We start from the raw sequence: 19,585 nt of genomic DNA, 5'->3' as shown, positions 1-19,585 counted from the left end.
TTAGCATCAGTCCTTCCAATGAATACCCAGGATTGATCTCCTTTAGAATGGACTGGTTGGATCTCCTTGCAGTCCAAGGGACTCTCAAGAGTCTTCTCCAGCACCACAGTTCAAAAGCATCAATTCTTCTGCGATCGGCTTTCTTCACAGTCCAACTCTCACATCCATACATGACCACAGGAAAAACCATAGCCTTGACTAGATGGACCTTGGTTGGCAAAGTAATGTCTCTGCTTTTTAATATACTATCTAGGTTGGTCATAACTTTCCTTCCAAGGAGTAAGCGTCTTTTAATTTCATGGCTGCAATCAGCATCTGCAGTGATTTTGGAGCCCAAAAAAATAAAGTCTGACACTGTTTCCACTGTTTTTCCATCTATTTCCCACGAAGTGATGGGACCAGATGCCATGATCTTTGTTTTCTGAACGTTGAGCTTCAAGCCAACATTTTCACTCTCCTCTTTCATCAAGAGGCTTTTGAGTTCCTCTTCACTTTCTGCCATAAGGGTGGTGTCATCTGCATATCTGAGGTTATTGATACTTCTCCCAGCAATCTTGATTCCAGCTTGTGCTTCTTCCAGCCCAGCGTTCCTCATGATGTACTCTGCATATAAGTTAAATAAGCAGGGTGACAATAGGAGTGTAGGGGCATTAATACACTTGTTTGTATGAAGACCAGATCACAGGAGGACAAGATTGGAAGCAGGGAATTGAGTTTAGAGGATGTTGTGGTCCAAGTGAGATAGTAGATTGGACTAGGTAATGGTAGTAGGAATGGAGATGTGGTTGCATTGAAGGCATATTTGAGAGACGGATTTGCTGATGGATTTGGTTCTAGAAGATGTGGACGACTGAAGAAACAAAAGTGAAACTTGATGAGGATGGTTTAAGTGAGAGGAGATACGGGGGATCAAGAGTTCCATTTTGTATATGAGTTTGCAATGCCTTGTAGACATCTAAGTGGAGATACTAAAGAAGCAATTGGTTATCAGGGAGAGATCCAAACTGGAAATACATATTTGGGAGTTATCTTCATACTTAAAGCCATGAAACTGGATCAAGTCCTCCAAGGAGTGTGTAGAGAGATGCCCTAAACTCTCCAGGGAATACTAACTGTAAGGTTGGACCTCAGTGGCCATTTTGACCTCTTCCCTTCCCCCCTTTTCTTCTTCCCACTGACTATCAAGCTAAACTAGTAAAACTTGCTTCTAGTCATCCTCCTGGCCATACTTTTTGCCATAGGCCTCGCTTCAATCGCCCCACTGGAATGGTCCTTTGCTCTCCGCCTCTTTCTGGCCCTCGCCTACATCGTAGGTTGTGCTATACTTCTGGGGTGCTACTATTTTTTTTTGTAATGACCTACCTCTCTACATGTCTCTCATCTTAGCCAGTCTTGAAAACTTTCTGTCTGACCTCCTGCAAGACCTCTGGCTTGCCACTCCTGTAACTGACTTCGATTCTCTCACCCTGGCTATCATTGAGCTTTGGCTACAGGAAACCTTCCTTTATACCTACACCCAGATCAACTTTTATACCTTGGTTCTCCTCTGCCTAATACCGTAATCATCCATGCTTGCTCTGCGGCCTCTTCTGACTACTCTTTAAGTTAAGCGCTCCCGATTCTGACCATACTGCTAGCTGCATGTATTGCCAACCCCCACCAACCCTTTAATCGCTCCAACAGGTAACGGGAAGAAGCACATACGTTATATCTACAGGAGCTCGAGCGCCTGCGGGGTTATGCAGCAGTACCCTTTCGGTGCCCAACGGCTCTTACTATTCTGCCCCCACTGGGTGGTGGGCTTGCTCAATGGGTCTTACTCCCTGTATTCATGGCACCGTTATAAATTCTGGAAAAGGCTATTATGTGATGGTCCAGCTGTTTCCTAAAATGACCTATTATGAAGAGACTCAGATGGAACTGGCGTTTTCCCTTCTCCCGTCTAGAACTAGACAAGCTATCGGAGCAGCCGCAGTTCTCTTGTCATCCATGGTGGGGCTGGGCATAGCCGGGGCCACAGCGGTAAGAACCTCAGCCCTGATCCTACAAGACAGAAATTATAAAATCCTGCAGTCAGCCATTGACTCAGACCTCAAACATTTAAAACAGTCCCTGACTAAATTAAAAGAATCTCTAAATTCCCTAGCGGAAGTAACCCTACAAAACAGACGAGGGCTAGATCTCCTCTTTATGCAACAAGGGGGCCTCTATGCAGCTTTGGGAGAACAATACTGTTTTTATGTCAACCATTCTGGAGTCATTAAAGACTTCATGGCTTTGCTGAGAGGCCATATTAAAGAAAGAAAACCCAAAGAGAGCAGACGGTACAAACAATTGTTCAGCGGGTCTCCTTGGTTGACGACTTTAATCTCAGCCTTGACGGGTCCACTTGTCATCTTCCTCCTCTTGTTAATAATCGGGCCCTGCATCATCAACAAGCTGACCAATTTTGTCAGGGAATGGGTAAATTCAGTTTAACTTATGGTCCTGAGGTTTCAGTACCAGTCTATGCAATTAACAGGGACCCAGGATTGAATCTAGATAAGTTACCGGTGAGGGAGGGAAGAATTGAAGAGCTCAAACAACAATGATGGAATGACAGGCCGCAGACCCAAGACCATGTTAGCTGGTCGAAATTAAACCTGTTTTTATTCTTGCAGTCACTTTACTCACATTGCTCTTCAGCCCACAAACCAACAGCTGCAAAAGATGACCTGAAATGCCAACAGACAGAAAATGATGATGACTGCCAATTCCAGACTCCTGCCTAAAAAACCTGAGCCCCTGGGAACACCAGGGTCTGGCCATGTCCCAAAAACCCCATGATGCCCCTTTTCAGCAGGAAGTAGCCAGAGACCACTACCTCACCCCTTATCCTATCAAAAGGGTCAGAATGTAAGGTCGGACCTCAGTGGCCATTTTGGCCTCTTCCCTTCCCCCCTTCTCTTCTTCCCACTGGCAGAAAAAGGTTGACTATTGTGTTCTGTTCCCTCATTCCCTCCCCCATTGCTAGAGTGTCCTTGAGGTATCGGTTCCTGGCAGAGATCAACCCTCTCCTAACCGCCCCCTCCTAACCTCCTGTGCAGAAACAGCATTCTGCCCAGAAACAGCAAGAGCTATTCTGCTGCGTCAGCACAACCTTGGGCAGACCTGGCAACCAACCCAGTCTTGCCCCCTGGCTAACTGACCTATAAGAGACCACCACTTCAAATCTTGCCTAAAGTTATATAAGTTGCCTCTTGCATTTGTTGGCTGGATGGCATCACCGACTCTGTGGACATGAGTTTGAGTGTACCTCGGGAGTTGGTGATGGACAGGGAGGCCTGGCGTGCTGTGATTCATGGGGTCGCGGAGAGTCGGACACGACTGAGCGACTGAACTGAACTGAACTGAACTGCGTTTGTTGGCACGGACTTCCTGACCTCGCTGTTAGGTCTTGGGGTTCCGCCCCGGGATGCGCAGCCATTAAAGCCTGTTACATTATCTATTTGGCTTTTGGGTTCTTTTGTTTAACATCATTGGGCCGTTTGGACCTTACACTAACATCCGAGGCCAGACCGAGCACAGCCAGTGAAGTAGGAGGAGAACTAAAATTATGTACGTTGTCTGAGACGCCAGAAGAAACACATGTGAGGTTTAAGTGAGATGCTGCTGCTGCTTAGCCGCTTCAGTCGTGTCCGACTCTGTGCGACCCAATAGACGGCAGCCCACCAGGCTCCCCCGTCCCTGGGATTCTCCAGGCAAGAACACTGGAGTGGGCTGCCAGTTCCTTCTCCAATGCGTGAAAGTTAAAGTGAAGTCGCTCAGTTGAGTCCGACTCTCAGCGACCCCATGGACTGCAGCCCACCAGGCTCCTTCATCCATGGGATTTTCCAGGCAAGAGTTCTGGAGTGCTCAGTTCAGTTCCGTCGCTCAGTCGTGTCCGACTCTTTGCGACCCCATGAATCACAGCACGCCAGGCCTCCCTGTCCATCACCAACTCCCGGAGTTCACTCACACTCCTGTCCCCAAGTCAACAGCACGTACGCAAAGCAAAACGCGAGTACGTGGCCGGCACGCTGCAGCCAGGACCAATGGCGTCAGCACGCGCCGATCCACGCCCCCGCCCGCTCGCGCCGCCCCGCCCGCTCGCCCCTCCCCGCCCCCGCCCGCCCGCCCCGCCCCCGCCCCCGCCCCCGCCCCGCCTTCCCGGAAGCCTCTGGGCCGCGCCCGGCCGCGGCGCGGTCTGTACACAGTCGCCCGAGAGGTGTCGTCTGCGCTGAGCCCGATTCTCTGGCATTCGCGTCGCCTCACTGCAGCTAGAGGCTGGGGGGGCGTCGGCGGCCGACATGACCCAGGCGGAGAAGGCGGAGGCGGAGAACGGCAAGGAGAAGGGCGGGGAGAAGGAGAGGGAGCAGCGCGGGGTGAAGCGACCCATCGTGCCCGCGCTGGTGCCCGAGTCGCTGCAGGAGGTGAGGCGGCGAGGGCGGGCCTCGGCCTCGGCTTCCGGGCCCGGGAGCGGGCGAGGGGAGGAGACTGGCGAGCGGCCCGAGGCTGCGGGCCCCCACCCGGGTGGGTGGCGCCGGGGCGTCATTTCCCGTTCGCTCCGAGGGCACCGGGCAGGTGGCCCGGGCACTGCGTCCCCGCCGGTCGCCCCCACCAACTGCTGTACGAGCCCGTTCCGCCCGCGAGATCGGGACAGGGCTGTCACTTTACTGTCAGATGGTTGAGGGAGCAGACTGGACGGCGTGTAGGGGCCATGACAGTTCCCACTCTCTAGGATTCTCCCACTTTGAGGGGAGGCGGCGGGAGGAGAAAGCTCCAGTTGAGTTGGGGCAGTAGGTAACAAGGCCTGATGTGGGATGGCTAGTGCAGAGCACCATGGTTGTTGAGTCGCTAAGTCGAGTCCGATTCTTTGCGACCCCATGGACTGCAGCACACCAGGCCTCCTTGTCTCTCGCCATCTCTCGGAGTTTGCTCAAAATCAGGTGCATTGAGTTGGTGATGCCATCCATCTCTTCTGTCATCCCCTTCTCCTCCTTTCTTCAATCTTTCCCGGCATCAGGGTCTTTTCCATTGATTCGGCCCCTCACATCAGGTGGCCAGAGTATTGGAACTTCAGCTTCAGTATCAGTGCCTTCAATGAATATTCAGGGTTGATTTCCTTTAGGATCGACTGGTTTGATCTTGCAGTCCAAGGGACTCTCAAGAGTCTTCTCCAGCACCACAGTTCAAAAAACATCAATTCTTCAGTGCTCAGCTTTCTTTATGGTCCAACTCTCAAATCCATGCATAACTACTGGAAAAACCATAGCTTTGACTATATGGACCTTTGTTGTCCAACCAAAAGTGATGTCTCTGCTTTTTAACATGCTCTGTAGGTTAGTCATAGCTTTTCTTCCAAGGAGCAAGCGTCTTTTAATTTCATGGCTGCAGACAAAGTCTGAAGTGATGCTGAAGCCCAAGAAAATAAAGTCTGTCACTTTTTCCATTTTTTTGGCCATCTATTTGTGCAGCTGACACCTAGACAAAGACCTAAAGGATATTTGGGAGTTAGCCATGGGAGTGTTAGGGCAGGAGAACATTGTGGAGGAGACCTGGGCCAAGAGAGCATAGGGAAGTGTTGGAGGTGAGAATGTCTGGAATCGGGGAAGACGAGAGAGCAAGAAGTGAGACTGGAGATCTTAAGAGGGGTGTCATCATGAGAGTGGTATAAGGCAGAGCCTGGCCTCTTCTGAAGGGGAACTTTGGAAGAGCTAGCCAGACTCCGAGCTGCATGATCAACTCTTTTAATCTTCATAGTAGCTCTCTGAGGTAGGAACTTCAGTCAGAGACAAGAAATGGCTTGGTCTGAATTTGAAGCCATATCTGTAAATCCAGAGCCTGGGCCCTTAACTGCTGTTGCAATGTTTGCTTAACATCGGTCAGTCATGTAGCACCTTTTGGTTTTGCCATATCCTCTGTGGCACCTCTACTGTTATTTGCTGAATGCTTTTTTTCTTTTCCTTCTGAATCTTTTCTTAAGCAGTAATGTCCAGGAAATGATATGTAGGAGTCACTGGCTAGTTAGTCTAATACGTTAAAATAAATATGTAATTGTTAAAAAGTCCTTGTCCAGACTTTGGAAAACTGTATTTACTACCCCAGAGCTTCCCAATCAGTGTCCTACAGCCTGTGTACCATTGATGGGGTACAGGTGTCCCTGACGGCAGGCTTCGCAGGTAACTCATTGGTAAAGAATCCGCCTGCCAAGCAGGAGATGCAGGTTTGATCCCTGGGTCTGGAAGGTCCCCTGGAGAAGGAAATGGCAACCCACTCCAGTATTCTTGCCTGGGAAATCCCATGAACAGAGGAGCCTAGGGGACTATGATCCATGGGGTTGCGGAAGAGTCAGACATGACTTAGCAACTAAATCATCAGCATCCTGTCCCAGATGGCAAGCAGCCTCGTCGGTTTAACTCAGTCTTCTAGATATATGTTGTCTGCCATAACACACAACAGCTTGAGGAGTCTGCTGAATAGCACCAGGCCTTGTGAGAATGGTGCCATCACCATTCAACAGATAACCTCTGTGCCATGCACCAGGTTCCTCTGTGCCATGCACTGGGCATAGAGTAGGGAACGAGACAGTAACAGTCCCCTCTTACGTGAAGGTTTTGTCTTCTGGGAGAGCAGTTAGTAAATCATTGTAAGAATGACAAATGTCATGAAAAGGAGGGGTGCCATACGATTTTATTACAGCAGGACAAACACACCTGGTCTAATGACATTTAACTTAAGACCTGAAGGGAAAGATTTAAAAGGGAGAAAGAACATTGCAGACAAAGGGAAGTGCCTTTGTGCAGGCCTGGTGATGGACAGGGAGGCCTGGCGTGCTGTGATTCATGGGGTCGCAAAGAGTTGGACACAACTGAGCGACTGAACTGAACTGAAGGTCAGCACTGTAAGCTAAGAAATCAGGAGACATCTGGATTCGGAAGACCAAAGAGACTGAAAAGGAAGTAGTTCCAGAGTAAAGCTAGAGAAATAGGCAGGGTCCTGATCTTGGAGGTTCTGAACTGTATCGTATCGACAGGGTACAGAAATGTTTTAAAAGGGGGCAGGCCAGGAGGACACAGCTTTAGCCAGTGGGTGGAACAGTAGGTGCTGGCTGAGGAGTCATGCTGGAAAGGCCGTTCTCAGCAGAGGCATCCGTTTGTCAAAGGATTGTTGGAGTCTCTTTGAGTCCCCCACGAGTCCCTCAGCACGTTTCCGTGGTAAAGGTTCCCCAGTCACTCAGGTTATAGTCTTCTCAATTGAGAATTATGGATCTAAAAGCCCACTGTCTTGGTTTGTGCTCCTTTGTCAATCCTTGTTGACTATCTCCCAAGAACGGGTGGTGAAAGGCAGACGTACGAGGATAGAATTGTGAACTCTGGCCTTTTAACTCCAGACTCTTACCAGATCAGGTATATAGCACAGAGTCAATAAGGGTAGAGTATTTAAAAAACAGTGACCAAAATACAGTTTATGCTCATTCTCGAAAGTGGTTGCTGTATTGAGCCTTACTTTCCAGCATTAGAAAACAGTGATTCTGTTCTAATACTACATTTCTTCCCTCACCTACTGGACCAGTGTTGTCACAGCTGAGCGACGATACTGATTACCTCAGAAGCTTTTGTAAATTGCAGATTCCTAGGCTGTCTCTCCCAGGAGATTCTAAATCAGAAAGTTTGTAGTGAAGACTTAGCGTCTTTTTATTTGTTTTTTTTTAACAAGGTTCTTTAGGTGTTCAGATTTAGGGAACCCGGCACTACACTCTTATTCCTTATTTCACTGTCTTCTTTAGTAAATGGAAAGTTCTCTAGTGGTTGGGGCTTTGTCCTTGTCACCATGTACCCGTAGTGCTTGGCACAGAAACACCCTCAAATCATAGCTTGATTTGCACTGGTACTTAGGATTTCATTCATTTAAACAAAAGATTTGTTGACCTATGTGCCATGAGTCAGATCCTCGAAACACAGATACAAAATGAGTTTTATAGTCATTACAGGAAACTAACTTCTTAAGTCTGTTACCATCTATGTTATTTTCTAAAGTCACACTCCTGTGTTTTATATTTACAGCAAATCCAGAGCAACTTCATTGTTGTCATACATCCAGGTTCCACAACTCTGAGGATTGGTCGAGCCACAGACACGCTTCCTGCCAGCATCCCTCACGTCATTGCACGAAGACACAAACAACAGGGGCAGCCACTGTACAAGGACAACTGGCTCCTAAGAGAGGGACTAAATGTAAGTCGGAATGGAGGACTTGAAGGGGATTCCCTGGCAGTCCAGTGGTTAAGACTCTGCTTTTGCTGACTAGGGCCCAGGTTCAGTCCCTGGTCAGGGAACTAAGATCGCACAAGTCATGCTGTGTGGACAAAACAAAACACCACACGCACACAAAATGTAGAACCTGGAGAGAAAACCCAAGGTTGCCGCCTTGGGAGGGCTCAGATATTCAGTGTATGTCGTAATCTTGAACAACATCTTCATAGCTTTAATGTATCTTAAAATAATGACATTGTTCAGGGTTACAAATGTAAGTTTTTATCAGAGCTAGCAATTGTAGATTGTACAGAAATAATTATAACAAAAGAAAATTAATTTTTATAACCCATCAGGATGAATTGGGTATTGATGAGGCTGATTTTTAGTGGAGGATACAGAATTGTCACTTTCTTAAAATGATGCATCCAGGTGTCTCTTAACTAAGTGCCGTATTTTTTCTTCCAGATATTTAGAGTTCATATTGAGCTTATTTTTTCTATCTGTAGCAAATCGAATTCCTCTAATAAGTACTTGTTATAATCTTAGGTTAAATCATAATTTAAAGGCAAAAAATAATATGTTCTTGGGGTCATTTACTTAGGATGCAGTAAGTATCCTATTTTGCAGGTGATAATTAACAGGAAAAATTTTCATGATAGGTATTGAATATGTATATAATGTTATAATCCACTTTTAATCTTTAAATCAAGGGTAGTTTTAGGAACTTGCAGTTTCTATAACTCTGATAGTAGGCCTTAGGGTTTCATTTTGTAGCATAACTAGCAAACCATTCTTAAGTCCATTTCGAAGCTTAACTATAACTTGACCATGTAAGGGTTTAAAACTCACTTATATCTTTGGATCTTCTAATTCAATCTTAGGGACTAAATCTCAGGAGTAAAAATAGAAAGAAAATAAAATAATCTTTTCAAAAGTATTTATGGAATGTTCTTTGCAATATCACAATAACTTGAATACTCATTAACTAAGTGAAATAACACATGTAGGAAAAAATATTGCTATAAAATTGTAAGCATGAAAATTATATCGATATACGGAAGAGTCTTGAAATACTTGGTAAGTTTAAAGTATGCTATGCTCTGATATTAAGTCAGAATTCCTTTGAGGTTATAGATATTTGCAGGAGTTGGTTTATGGTAATGGTGCTTTTCTGATTTTTTTGTTTTATAAATAATAAAAAGGTTACTTTGAATTCTTAGGGTTAACATATGTGACATAAGTGAAGGACGCGCTTGTTGATGAGCATTTCCTCTTGCTAGATTAAATTACTATTTTGTCGTTACTTTCTCTTTTTCACTAAATCATTTATACTGTTCAACACTGTTTCTTTTCTGCCAGAAACCTGAAAGTAACGAACAAAGGCAAAATGGCCTTAAAATGGTGGATCAAGCAATATGGTCTAAAAAGATGTCAAATGGTACAAGACGGATTCCTGTGTCCCCTGAGCAGGTTGGGTCTCAGCTCTTTCTTCAGATGCATTCCTTGACCACTGCTATTATGTCATAACCATTCGTGTGCACTCCCTATTTCATTATGCAAATTATTAAAGATGGGATTTTCTTTAAAAAGGAAAGAAAACCATTTATAACCACCTGCAGAATACCTAAATTGGTGTTACGAATGTCTGCAAGCCAATTTGTAAGGTAGTGTTTCTTATGTCAAGTTGGTGAAAATTTGGTTTACCTGAGAGTCTTGAGTGTGTGATTCCAGCATCTTGATGAGAAGCTGTATTCTTACTACGTTTGTCCTTTTACTGTACTGCTGGGGATGGACACGAGTCTATGTCCAAAAAGTTCCTTCAGTTTTTAAGTAAAAATAAAAGACAAATTTTTCATTTTTACCAAGAACTTCATTGAACAATGTGTTCACTGTTTTGTTCCACTGCGTTCTACTGTTTCTCAGGCAACTTCATAATTCTGTCTTCCCAAAACTTTTTATCTTTTTGAGCAAAGAACTGTTCCAAGTGCCTTTTACAGACTTCCAGGGATCTGAAATTTTTTCCACTAAAAATTTTGTAGATAAAATAAATGGAAATCTAAAGGTGCAGTATCTGGTGAAAACAGTGGATGAATCAGAAATTCCCATCCAAGCTGTAGTAGTTTTTCCATATAGAAAAACATGTGGTCTTACGTTATCCTGATGGAGGATTATGCATTTTCTGTTGACTAATTCTGGATGCTTTTCAACGAGTGCTGCTTTCAGTTGGTCTAATTGGGACAGTGCTTGTTGGAATGAATCATTTGGTTTTCCAGGAGATCATAATACAGGACTCCCTTTAATCCCACATCAAAGCAATTAACATAACCAAACTGGTACAAATATTACTCATTGCTCGATTGGGATATTTTCAGTATGTTGGCTATCTTGCATGGTATAATGTTGATTATTCTCAAGTAATGTCTCGATTTGATCGCTATCAACTTCACTGATCTACTGGACCAGGGAGCATTGTCCAGTGAGAAATCTCCAGTGTGAAACTTTGCAAACCACTTTTGACACATTTGATCAGTCACCTTCTCCATATTGCTGCACATATCTTTCTTTGCATTTCAGTTTCATTTTAACCTTTTTTGAAATAACAAAGCATACTATGCAGAAAAGGTTGCCTTTTTTCCCCCATCATCAATATTAAGATGGCTACACAAATATTCACACATTTTGACAAGTTTTTGTTTTAAATGCACACTGATGTTACAGCTATCACAACATAATCTAATAGTTGTTTTGAATAAAGTTAAAGACAGCTAACTGCTACTTGAGCCATCTTAAAGAAAAAAACCAAATGAACTGTTTGGTTAACCAAATATATAAATTTATATTCCAGTTTCAGCAGAGTGCAGTATTCATTTTAGACTGGCTGTAAATCACAGCCTGAATGATGGGAAAAATCAAGGTTGTGGAAAAGGGCAGGAGAATCCACTTGTGACCAGTCCCTATTTTGTCACCTATCTTGGATTCATTATTAAAATTTGCCACCGTACCTATTCTGTGAGAGAGGAGAAGAGGGCAGCCCCTTTTTTTCACTTGCATAGACTCAGAGAATTTTCTGATATTCCTTTGTTTCAGGCACGTTCCTACAACAAGCAGATGCGACCCGCTATTTTAGATCACTGCTCTGGAAATAAGTGGACAAACACATCTCATCACCCTGAGTTTTTGGTGGGAGAAGAGGTAGGAGACTTGTTTACAATGAAATGGAAGAAGGAAATGTAGGTCCTATTTATAAAATTAATGTGCTTTGCCACCCAGTCCTAGCTGTTCCCAAGCATTCTGTAATCTTACCCTGAGGAACAGATAGTCTCACTGGCTCCTGAGATATTAGACACTCCACTCTCAACATGAGAACAGGCAGCAAATGTTGATGGTAACTTCCGGCCTTTGGTTTTTGAATTTGAATCTGGGAAACCCTGAGAGAAGAGTTCTAACAATGTATTCATCTCTCCTTCGTTTCCAGGCCCTGTATGTTAATCCTTTGGACTGTTATAATATTCACTGGCCTATCAGAAGAGGTCAGTTAAATATTCACCCAGGACCTGGGGGCTCTCTTACAGCTGTTCTGGCAGATATTGAAGTAATATGGTCTCATGCAATACAAAAGTACTTGGAAATCCCACTGAAAGATTTAAAGGTAAACTGAAATTCCCAGTTACTGGATTGTCTTCAGAAATTCTTGGTCAATAAGTGTACACTGTTGTTTGTAAGACAGTGTCCTTGAAGCCGTCTCCACTTAATGTGTTAAGGATATCTGTTTTTCCTTCACTAAATTCCCATCTGGTGCTTTTTTCCCCCCTCATTTTGTTTGGTTCTTGGTATTTCTATTGCTCTGCAATCAGCAAACTTGCTCGTGTTTATACGTTCTCTCTGGACCATTTTTGGACACATCAGTTGTCTTATTTTTCATTTTACAAGTTTTAAATAATTCAAAGGGAAAAAAAAGTCCGAAAAACTTCGAGGTTTTTTTTTTTTTTTTAATATAAAACCTAAAAGATAGCAGAGAGCGTTGAGCTTTTACTTTGGTAAAAGTAGCCATTGCTAGCCATTGCTGCTGCTGCTGCTTTAGAGAGAATCCTCTCTGAGGACAGGTGTAGTGAAATTTGTTTTGACCTGACTTGAATATTAACCATTTTATCTTTTTCTCCTTTGTTCTTCTTTTTAGTATTATAGATGTATCTTGTTAATTCCTGATATCTATAATAAACAGCATGTGAAAGAATTAGTGAATATGATCCTAATGAAGATGGGTTTTTCAGGTACGTCTGCTATTCCAGGGAAACCTGCCTGAAATGAGATTGTTTTGTTTTTTTCCTGACACAGTTGATTTAATTCACTGCTTACTGAAATGTTTATTCTGGGAGGGTCAGTGATGCTTGCCTGGGGGTTCCTAGACTTTAATTTGTTTAGGATCTTTCCTATTCCCCAGCTGATCACCCCTCTGCCTTTTGTTTTTCAGGGATTGTGGTCCATCAGGAGTCTGTGTGCGCTACCTTTGGAAGTGGCTTAAGCAGCACGTGTATTGTAGATGTCGGAGACCAGAAGACAAGCGTGTGCTGTGTGGAGGATGGGGTCTCTCATCGGAACACTCGGTGAGGAGCTTGGGAGGAGGTATTCTCTGCTTCCTCTTCCTTTACAGCCTATTCAACTAAAAGCATCTTGAGTTAGAAGTTTTTTTAAGGAATTATATATTTCACTTTTTTTTTTTTCTAAGAAGCCAACAAGATTGTGGAAGTGCAGATTTGAGGAAGGCTATAAACTGGTATTTCCAGGCTATAACAAGGCTATAAACTGGTTCCATTGGAACCCTCTGACAGGAGCCCAGGCTTCCTGGGTGGCTCAGTGGTAAAGAACCTGCCTGCCAATGCAGGAGACACAGGTTCAGTTCCTGGGTCAGGAAGATCCCCTGCTGAAGGAAATGGCAACCCACTCTAGTTTTCTTGCCTGGGGAATCCCATGGACAGAGGAGCCTGGCAGGCTATAGGCCATGGGATTGCAGAGAGTTGGGACACGAGTTAAGTACTAAAAGCAACAACAGTGTGAGTCACATCATTGAGTTCATGGAAGCCCTAGTGTGTGTTGTGTGCTTTTCCACAGGAGAAGTGTGTATGTTAGCTCTGTGTCTTTCACTGGTGTGGCAGTCACACTCACAGCAAAGCTTTATATAGGCAAGTCATTTAGGAGACAGTAGGTTTTTAGGTCTAAATTGTCTGGCTAGCATTTTGAGTATTTGCTTTTCTCTCTCTTTTTTTTTTTGGCCACACTGCATAGCTTGTGGGATCTCAGTTCCCCGACCAGGGATTGAACCTGGGCTACAGCAGTGAAAGCTCAGAATCCTAACCACTAGGCCACCAAGGTCTCCTGAGTATTTGCTTTTCTTGTCAGATTATTTTTGATAAGTGAAGAGTAACTTTGTGGTGGTCAGTCCCTACATTACATTATCACTGATAGAAGAATTAATAAAAGTAACTAGCCCGAGCAGGTTTGCAGCTTGCTTATCTGAGATAAGCCCAGCACAGGTGAGCATACCAGGTAGTGCATATAACTAGTTCTCTGCAGCATTTTGTGCTTCCAGGATGGCTTCTTCAGGATGATTTTATTCTTCCTGTCACTCACATAGGTAGTTTGACTTTTAAGGCATAGAAACAAACTTAAAAGAGGGTCTAAGCAGTCCTTGAGAAAAGTTAAGCTGTTACCTCCTAGGTTACAGTGCATTCTCAAACCCTGATTGAGTTGTTTGAGCTCCTCCACTTGTATTACCTAATGCCATTGCTTCTTGAAGTATAGAGAGAACACTGGACCCCAGGTCTTCTACCACTGAAACGGCACAGCAGTGATCCCTCCAGATGGTAGAAATGTTCAGTTAGTGGCTAATATTCTCTGAGTTTTTCTCCCACAAGAGAGATTCGTCTTATGATGTTATTCCCTGTCGTCTCTATATGCCGGTAAGCATAGATAGCAAACAGCTGTCACATGCTATACATATGGACTTGGCAATGAGCTGGACTTAATGTGTATTCTGTCTCTTGGATTTTTTTGCAAGTAGCATTTTTTACTTCTTGATGCTCACCACTGGTTTTTTCTAGTTTCCTTTCTCTCTCCCTTACATCCATTCTGCCCTTTCGTTCTTTAGCTTATCCTTAAAACATTTCTTGAAACTTGCTGTTTCGCTGTGCCTAATTGAGTTTTTGGAACACCCTTTGCATCTTTTTAGCTGCCCTTTTCTCTTAACTCTAGGCTCTGTCTGGCATATGGAGGATCTGATGTGTCAAGATGCTTTTACTGGCTGATGCAGCGAGCTGGTTTCCCTTACAGAGAATGCCAGTTAACAAATAAAATGGATTGCCTTCTTCTGCAGCACCTTAAAGAAACTTTTTGTCATTTGGATCAGGTGGGAGCAAAATCAAAATTGCTGATTATTTTTGTTTTCAGGGAAAATTGAAGATATTTAAGGATAATTTAAAAATTAACAGTACTATTCTACCCATTCAACCCAACTTGATAAAACTTTGAGGCTGAAGCTCTTAAGAAGTGAGAGATTTTTGGTAAGGTCAGACTCATACAGAAGTATCTCATACTCAGGAAAACACAGCTAGCTTTTCTTAATAGAGTAGATTTCTCTCTTCTTAGGATCTGTGATCATTCTAAGGATAAAGATTAACCTTTAGATGTAATGAACAGCATCAGGTAAATACATAGGTACACAGTTAATAAAATGGTATAATTTGAAGCATTTTCTTTCTGTTGTGAACAGTCAGCGTTTAATCATTGCTGTATATGAATTGCTACCTTTTTATACTGTTCGTTTTAGACTTTTTTAAAAAAAAAACTTGTTTAATAAAATTCTGAGTAAAAATTTTTTTGAGAAATGTAGAACAGGGTAACATTTCCCAGTTATTGAGGGAATTTGCTTGTTGGTTTGGACATTGTTTGTATTCGTGTATATTGATAACGAAAGAAACCACAAATTCAGATAGTGGCAATTTCAGAAATGTTGAAAGAAACCAGATACAGTTGAAGTCTTGTTTTTTAAGTTCCGGTGGAAGTGGTAGAAAGTTGTAGGGCAGCCCTTTCATGGATGAGATTTAGACGCAGAGAGGCTTGTCATTTGTAGAGTTTGCGTGTACTTTTCCTGATTCACTGACGGCATCTTTCCCCGGATTCAGGACATCTCTGGGCTTCAGGACCATGAGTTTCAGATTCGACATCCAGATTCCCCTGCCCTTCTTTACCAGTTTCGATTGGGAGATGAAAAACTCCAGGTAACACATGGGTGTGTATTTCCCATGGTAGAAAGAAAGGCAGCCAGGTTCAGTCAGACTGAGAGAATGTGTATTTGCTGGAAACCTCATGAAGGCAATGGCAAGCCACTCCAGTACTCTTGCTTAGAAAATCCCATGGATGAAGGAGCCTGGTAGGCTGCAGTCCGTGGGGTCGCTAAGGGTCAGACACGACTGAGTGACTTCACTTTCACTTTCATGAAGTTGGGACGCCAACTGGGTGTAAATTAGCTGCTAGCCCAACATTTAAACCACTGATAAGAGTATTGATTAGAAGAGATCTGAGCCATCTTTTTAATTAGCCACTATGTGAGGAGTTGCTATGGAGAGAGAGAGGCACCATTCTAGTAGTAGTTTACTAGCCACTTACTTTGCATTCACTTTGTCTCAGGTGTTATATCACCCATTCAGTTTGATGATGAAGCCCATTACACACTGAAGAAATAATGCTCCTTCCAAAAGAGAATGCTTACTCAGTCTGACTGACAGGATCTGACCTGCCAGTTTTGGTTTTGGAAGGACACAATTTATTTAACGGGTCAGTTTTTTCAGGAGGGAGTAGCCTTGATTCTTTTCCTTCCCTGCACAGGCTCCAATGGCTTTGTTTTATCCAGCAACTTTTGGAATCGTTGGACAGAAAATGACGACTTTACAGCACAGATCCCAGGGTGACCCTGAGGATCCTCATGATGAACAGTACCTGCTGGCCACGCAGAGCAAGCAGGAACAGGTCTGTGGTAATTCGGGGTGAGAGGAGATAGTTTTGTGCCTGAGAGAGAAGTTTGCCCACACTTAATGGATTGTTGCAATGACTGCAGTCTGACAGTATGCTAAAGCTGATTCTATTTTTAGGACCATAGATGAAGTCTGCATTTAAAATCCAGATGGCAGATTTCTTTGTTCAGCAAACATCTATTTTCAGAATACTACCCCACACATGTAAAAGTTAATTTAATGATGATGCTTCCCTTTTGGTGTGTGTTATTTCTGTACTTTTCCTACTTTTGAATATTTTTCCAGTAGTATTTTCAGTAAAATCTCACCTATATTTTTTTCTCACCTGTTTTTAAATTATAACATGAAAGGTGGGTAGGCTCAGGCAAGGAACTGAATTCCTTTGTCCAGAGCCGATCCTAGTTGTAGGACGTCTGCTGCAGGGGTACAAATTAAAGCTCTTCTCTGCCAGTGAAACAGCAACTCATGATGAACAGAAGAGGGCTGTAAACCTGCTCTGGTCTTTGTTCCTGTCCCAAAACGGAGCATGAGATTGCTTAGATAAGGTCTGAAAATGAGGACCCATGACAGCCACTGGCCCAAGAATTCCACTGAAATAACTATACTCAAAAACTCATGGGGGAATAGTTCATCAACGTCAACATTTCAGTCTTAAAATCCAGCCAGTATTAGGAAAGTTCTGTGGTCTGCCCTGACAGCCTGGGGTTGCTTTGGTTTTGTTAGCATGTCCTCATCTTCTGCAAAGCACCCACCCAGTTATCCAGGGGCGGGGACTGGGTGCTAGGTTGTATGCTGTGGGGTGTTTCCTGTCTGCAGCACAGGGACAGGCCTTTGTTTTATAGAGTGTCCAGCAGCGGGGTGGGGAGGGGACATCCAGCTGGAGAACAGTGACCACTGTCATAGTCAGACCATCCATTCGACTCTCCTTTTGATTGATTTAAAGTCTGCGAAAGCTAGTGCTGACCGGAAGTCTGCATCCAAACCCATTGGATTCGAAGGGGACCTTCGTGGCCAGTCCTCTGACCTTCCAGAAAGACTGCATTCCCAAGAGGTGGATCTGGGACCCTCCCAGGGAGACTGTTTGATGGCTGGCAATGATTCTGAGGAGGCTCTCACCGCACTGATGTCCAGGAAGACTGCCATCTCGCTGTTTGAAGGGAAAGCCCTGGGACTGGATAAAGCCATCCTCCATAGCATAGACTGCTGTTGTAAGCACATCTGGGGAGCCTAGAGAGAGCAGTTCCAGGGTTCAGGCTAGGGTGTAATTTTATCCTGCAGCATGTTCATTCAAAAACTATTGAGGACCTATTTTGTGCTGCCATTGTCAGGTGTTAGAACCTGATTCCTGGCCTTCTTGAACATAGAACCAAGTACCAAAGGCCAAAACAAGTCAAATTACCACATAAAGGCAATCTAGGTAGATGAAGAAGCCTGTGTATAGGCCAGTGTGACTGGGAAGAGTGAGGCTGTGGAAGGGGTTGGTATACGCCACAGCAGACTTTGTAGGCCCCCTTGGAGATTGAGGTCCTAATCCTGCTAGTAGCAGGGTTGGGGGGTGGGGCATGTGTGGGGACAGCAACTTGCTCACGTTTTTGCAAGGTTCCTCTGGCTGCATTGTAGCATTGTCGAAGATAGGTTGGGGAGAGCGCTTTGAGGGGCTCCTGCCATTACCAAGCAATAGATAATGGTGGCTTGGCCTAGGGTGGTGGTAGATACGGAGAAAAAGCATGAAAAGGATTTCACTGTCTTTTCAGCATCTGATGAAACCAAAAAGAAGATGTACAGCTCCATCCTGGTGGTGGGAGGTGGTTTGATGTTTCATAAAGCCCAAGAATTTCTGCAGCACAGAATTCTCAATAAAATGCCACCTTCATTCAGGCGCATTATTGAAAATGTAGATGTGATCACAAGGCCCAAGGTATGTTGTACATGGTGCAGGTCGGACTCTTTTCCAGTGAAACAGCACTACTTGTATGTGGACAGAGAAAATCCTGGGAGGCTTGAGTCTGTGTGTGGGGAGTTCCCGAGGGCTTGGGGCAAGTAGAAAAATTACTTTCAGCAGGTCACACAGATGTGGTGGAAGGAGCTCTGGACTCAGGGACTGGATTACTGGCTTTCAGTCCCTGCTGTGTTCTCCAGATTAGCATGACCGACTTCTGACTTTGTCAAAGGATGGGGTGGGCAAGGAGAAGACTAACTGTTCTCACACTGTCAACTAGAACAAGTCCATTTTCATCTCTTTCATATTGAGAATCTCCTGCTGGTCCCTAGACTGGGTGATCTTCAAGGATCTTTTTGGTTTGACCTATCATGGAAACCATAAACACAGCAATTTAGAAACAGATTGTGTCTGTATTTTATCATTCTCACTGACAATTCCGGGGAATATTCCTGTTTAATTTTCATTCAGAGGGAGAGGTTATGGGATATGTTTATTACACTCAAATTTCAAAATAAGTTAATTCCTTAGAAATGGTCTGGCATATAGGAATTATTAGTGGAATAATAATAAGTAGTAAATAATAACATCTTCAGTAATAAAAACCAAAAAATTTTCTTGTGAACTGAAATAGAAAATGTCTGTGGTTAGTTCACAGGTCTTACATGAGTCTGCCCCTAAATTCCAGTAAATGATTAAGTGTACGTCTTGTCCGTTTTCATTGAAATATCTTTGTCATTTCTTCCCTAGGACATGGATCCCCGGCTGATTGCCTGGAAAGGAGGGGCAGTATTGGCTTGTTTGGATACCACACAGGAACTGTGGATTTATCAGAGAGAGTGGCAGCGCTTTGGTGTCCGCATGCTACGAGAGCGAGCTGCTTTTGTGTGGTGAAACGGACAGGAAAGTCGCTGTTGAAGACCAACACAAACCTTGTAGTATAAAAGACTTAGTATAATTTATTGACTTAGGTGCTTTTAAGTTTCATGAAAATAAATGAATTTTAACTTTTTTTTGTTGAACACATTACATTGATGTAAAAAAATAAGCTGCTTTTGTAGTCAGGACATTTGAGAATAAATATGAACTCGGTCTTCCGTGGTGAATTTTCCTGCTCTTCCTCGAGGTCTCAGACTCCTGATGATGTCCATTGCTGCGGTAGAGTGGTTCTCAGGTGGTGAAGCCCTTCCTTTAGGTTGACTTCTGAGTGTTAGGCAGTGTCAGGTACCCATGAGGGGTGGGTGTGTGACTGTGTACCTGAATTGTGAGAAATGTCTGATTACACATTTTCCCTCTTGTGTAGCATAAACGTATGTCATGACTCGTGTATGCTGCTAAAATTC

General features: G+C 43.8%; 1 protein-coding gene and 1 long non-coding RNA gene across 2 annotated transcripts; one reads left to right on the top strand and one right to left on the bottom strand.

The window, feature by feature from the left end:
• Positions 1 to 780: 780 nt before the first annotated feature.
• On the bottom strand, positions 781 to 3,906 carry LOC148774001 (uncharacterized). The gene is made up of 2 exons (XR_016036146.1): positions 2,674 to 3,906; positions 781 to 2,043 (listed from the first exon to the last, which is right to left on the bottom strand). It is a non-coding gene; the product is annotated as an uncharacterized LOC148774001 (long non-coding RNA).
• A 279-nt stretch (positions 3,907 to 4,185) lies between these two features.
• ACTR8 (actin related protein 8) lies at positions 4,186 to 19,336 on the top strand. Its single transcript, XM_055414083.2, has 13 exons — positions 4,186 to 4,451; positions 8,085 to 8,255; positions 9,636 to 9,746; positions 11,364 to 11,468; positions 11,752 to 11,925; positions 12,454 to 12,547; positions 12,748 to 12,880; positions 14,526 to 14,679; positions 15,455 to 15,550; positions 16,158 to 16,298; positions 17,247 to 17,511; positions 18,058 to 18,221; positions 18,993 to 19,336. The coding sequence occupies exons 1-13, from the start codon at positions 4,329 to 4,331 to the stop codon at positions 19,134 to 19,136; spliced, it is 1,875 nt and encodes a 624-aa protein (XP_055270058.1). The 5' UTR covers positions 4,186 to 4,328; the 3' UTR covers positions 19,137 to 19,336.
• The last annotated feature ends 249 nt before the right edge of the window (positions 19,337 to 19,585 follow it).

This window comes from Moschus berezovskii, chromosome 24 (assembly GCF_049115385.1).
Source record: "Moschus berezovskii isolate FMDL1 chromosome 24, NW_MosBer_1.0, whole genome shotgun sequence".
Classification (NCBI taxonomy): Eukaryota; Metazoa; Chordata; class Mammalia; order Artiodactyla; family Moschidae; genus Moschus; species Moschus berezovskii.
This window is presented reverse-complemented; position numbering and strand designations above follow the sequence as displayed.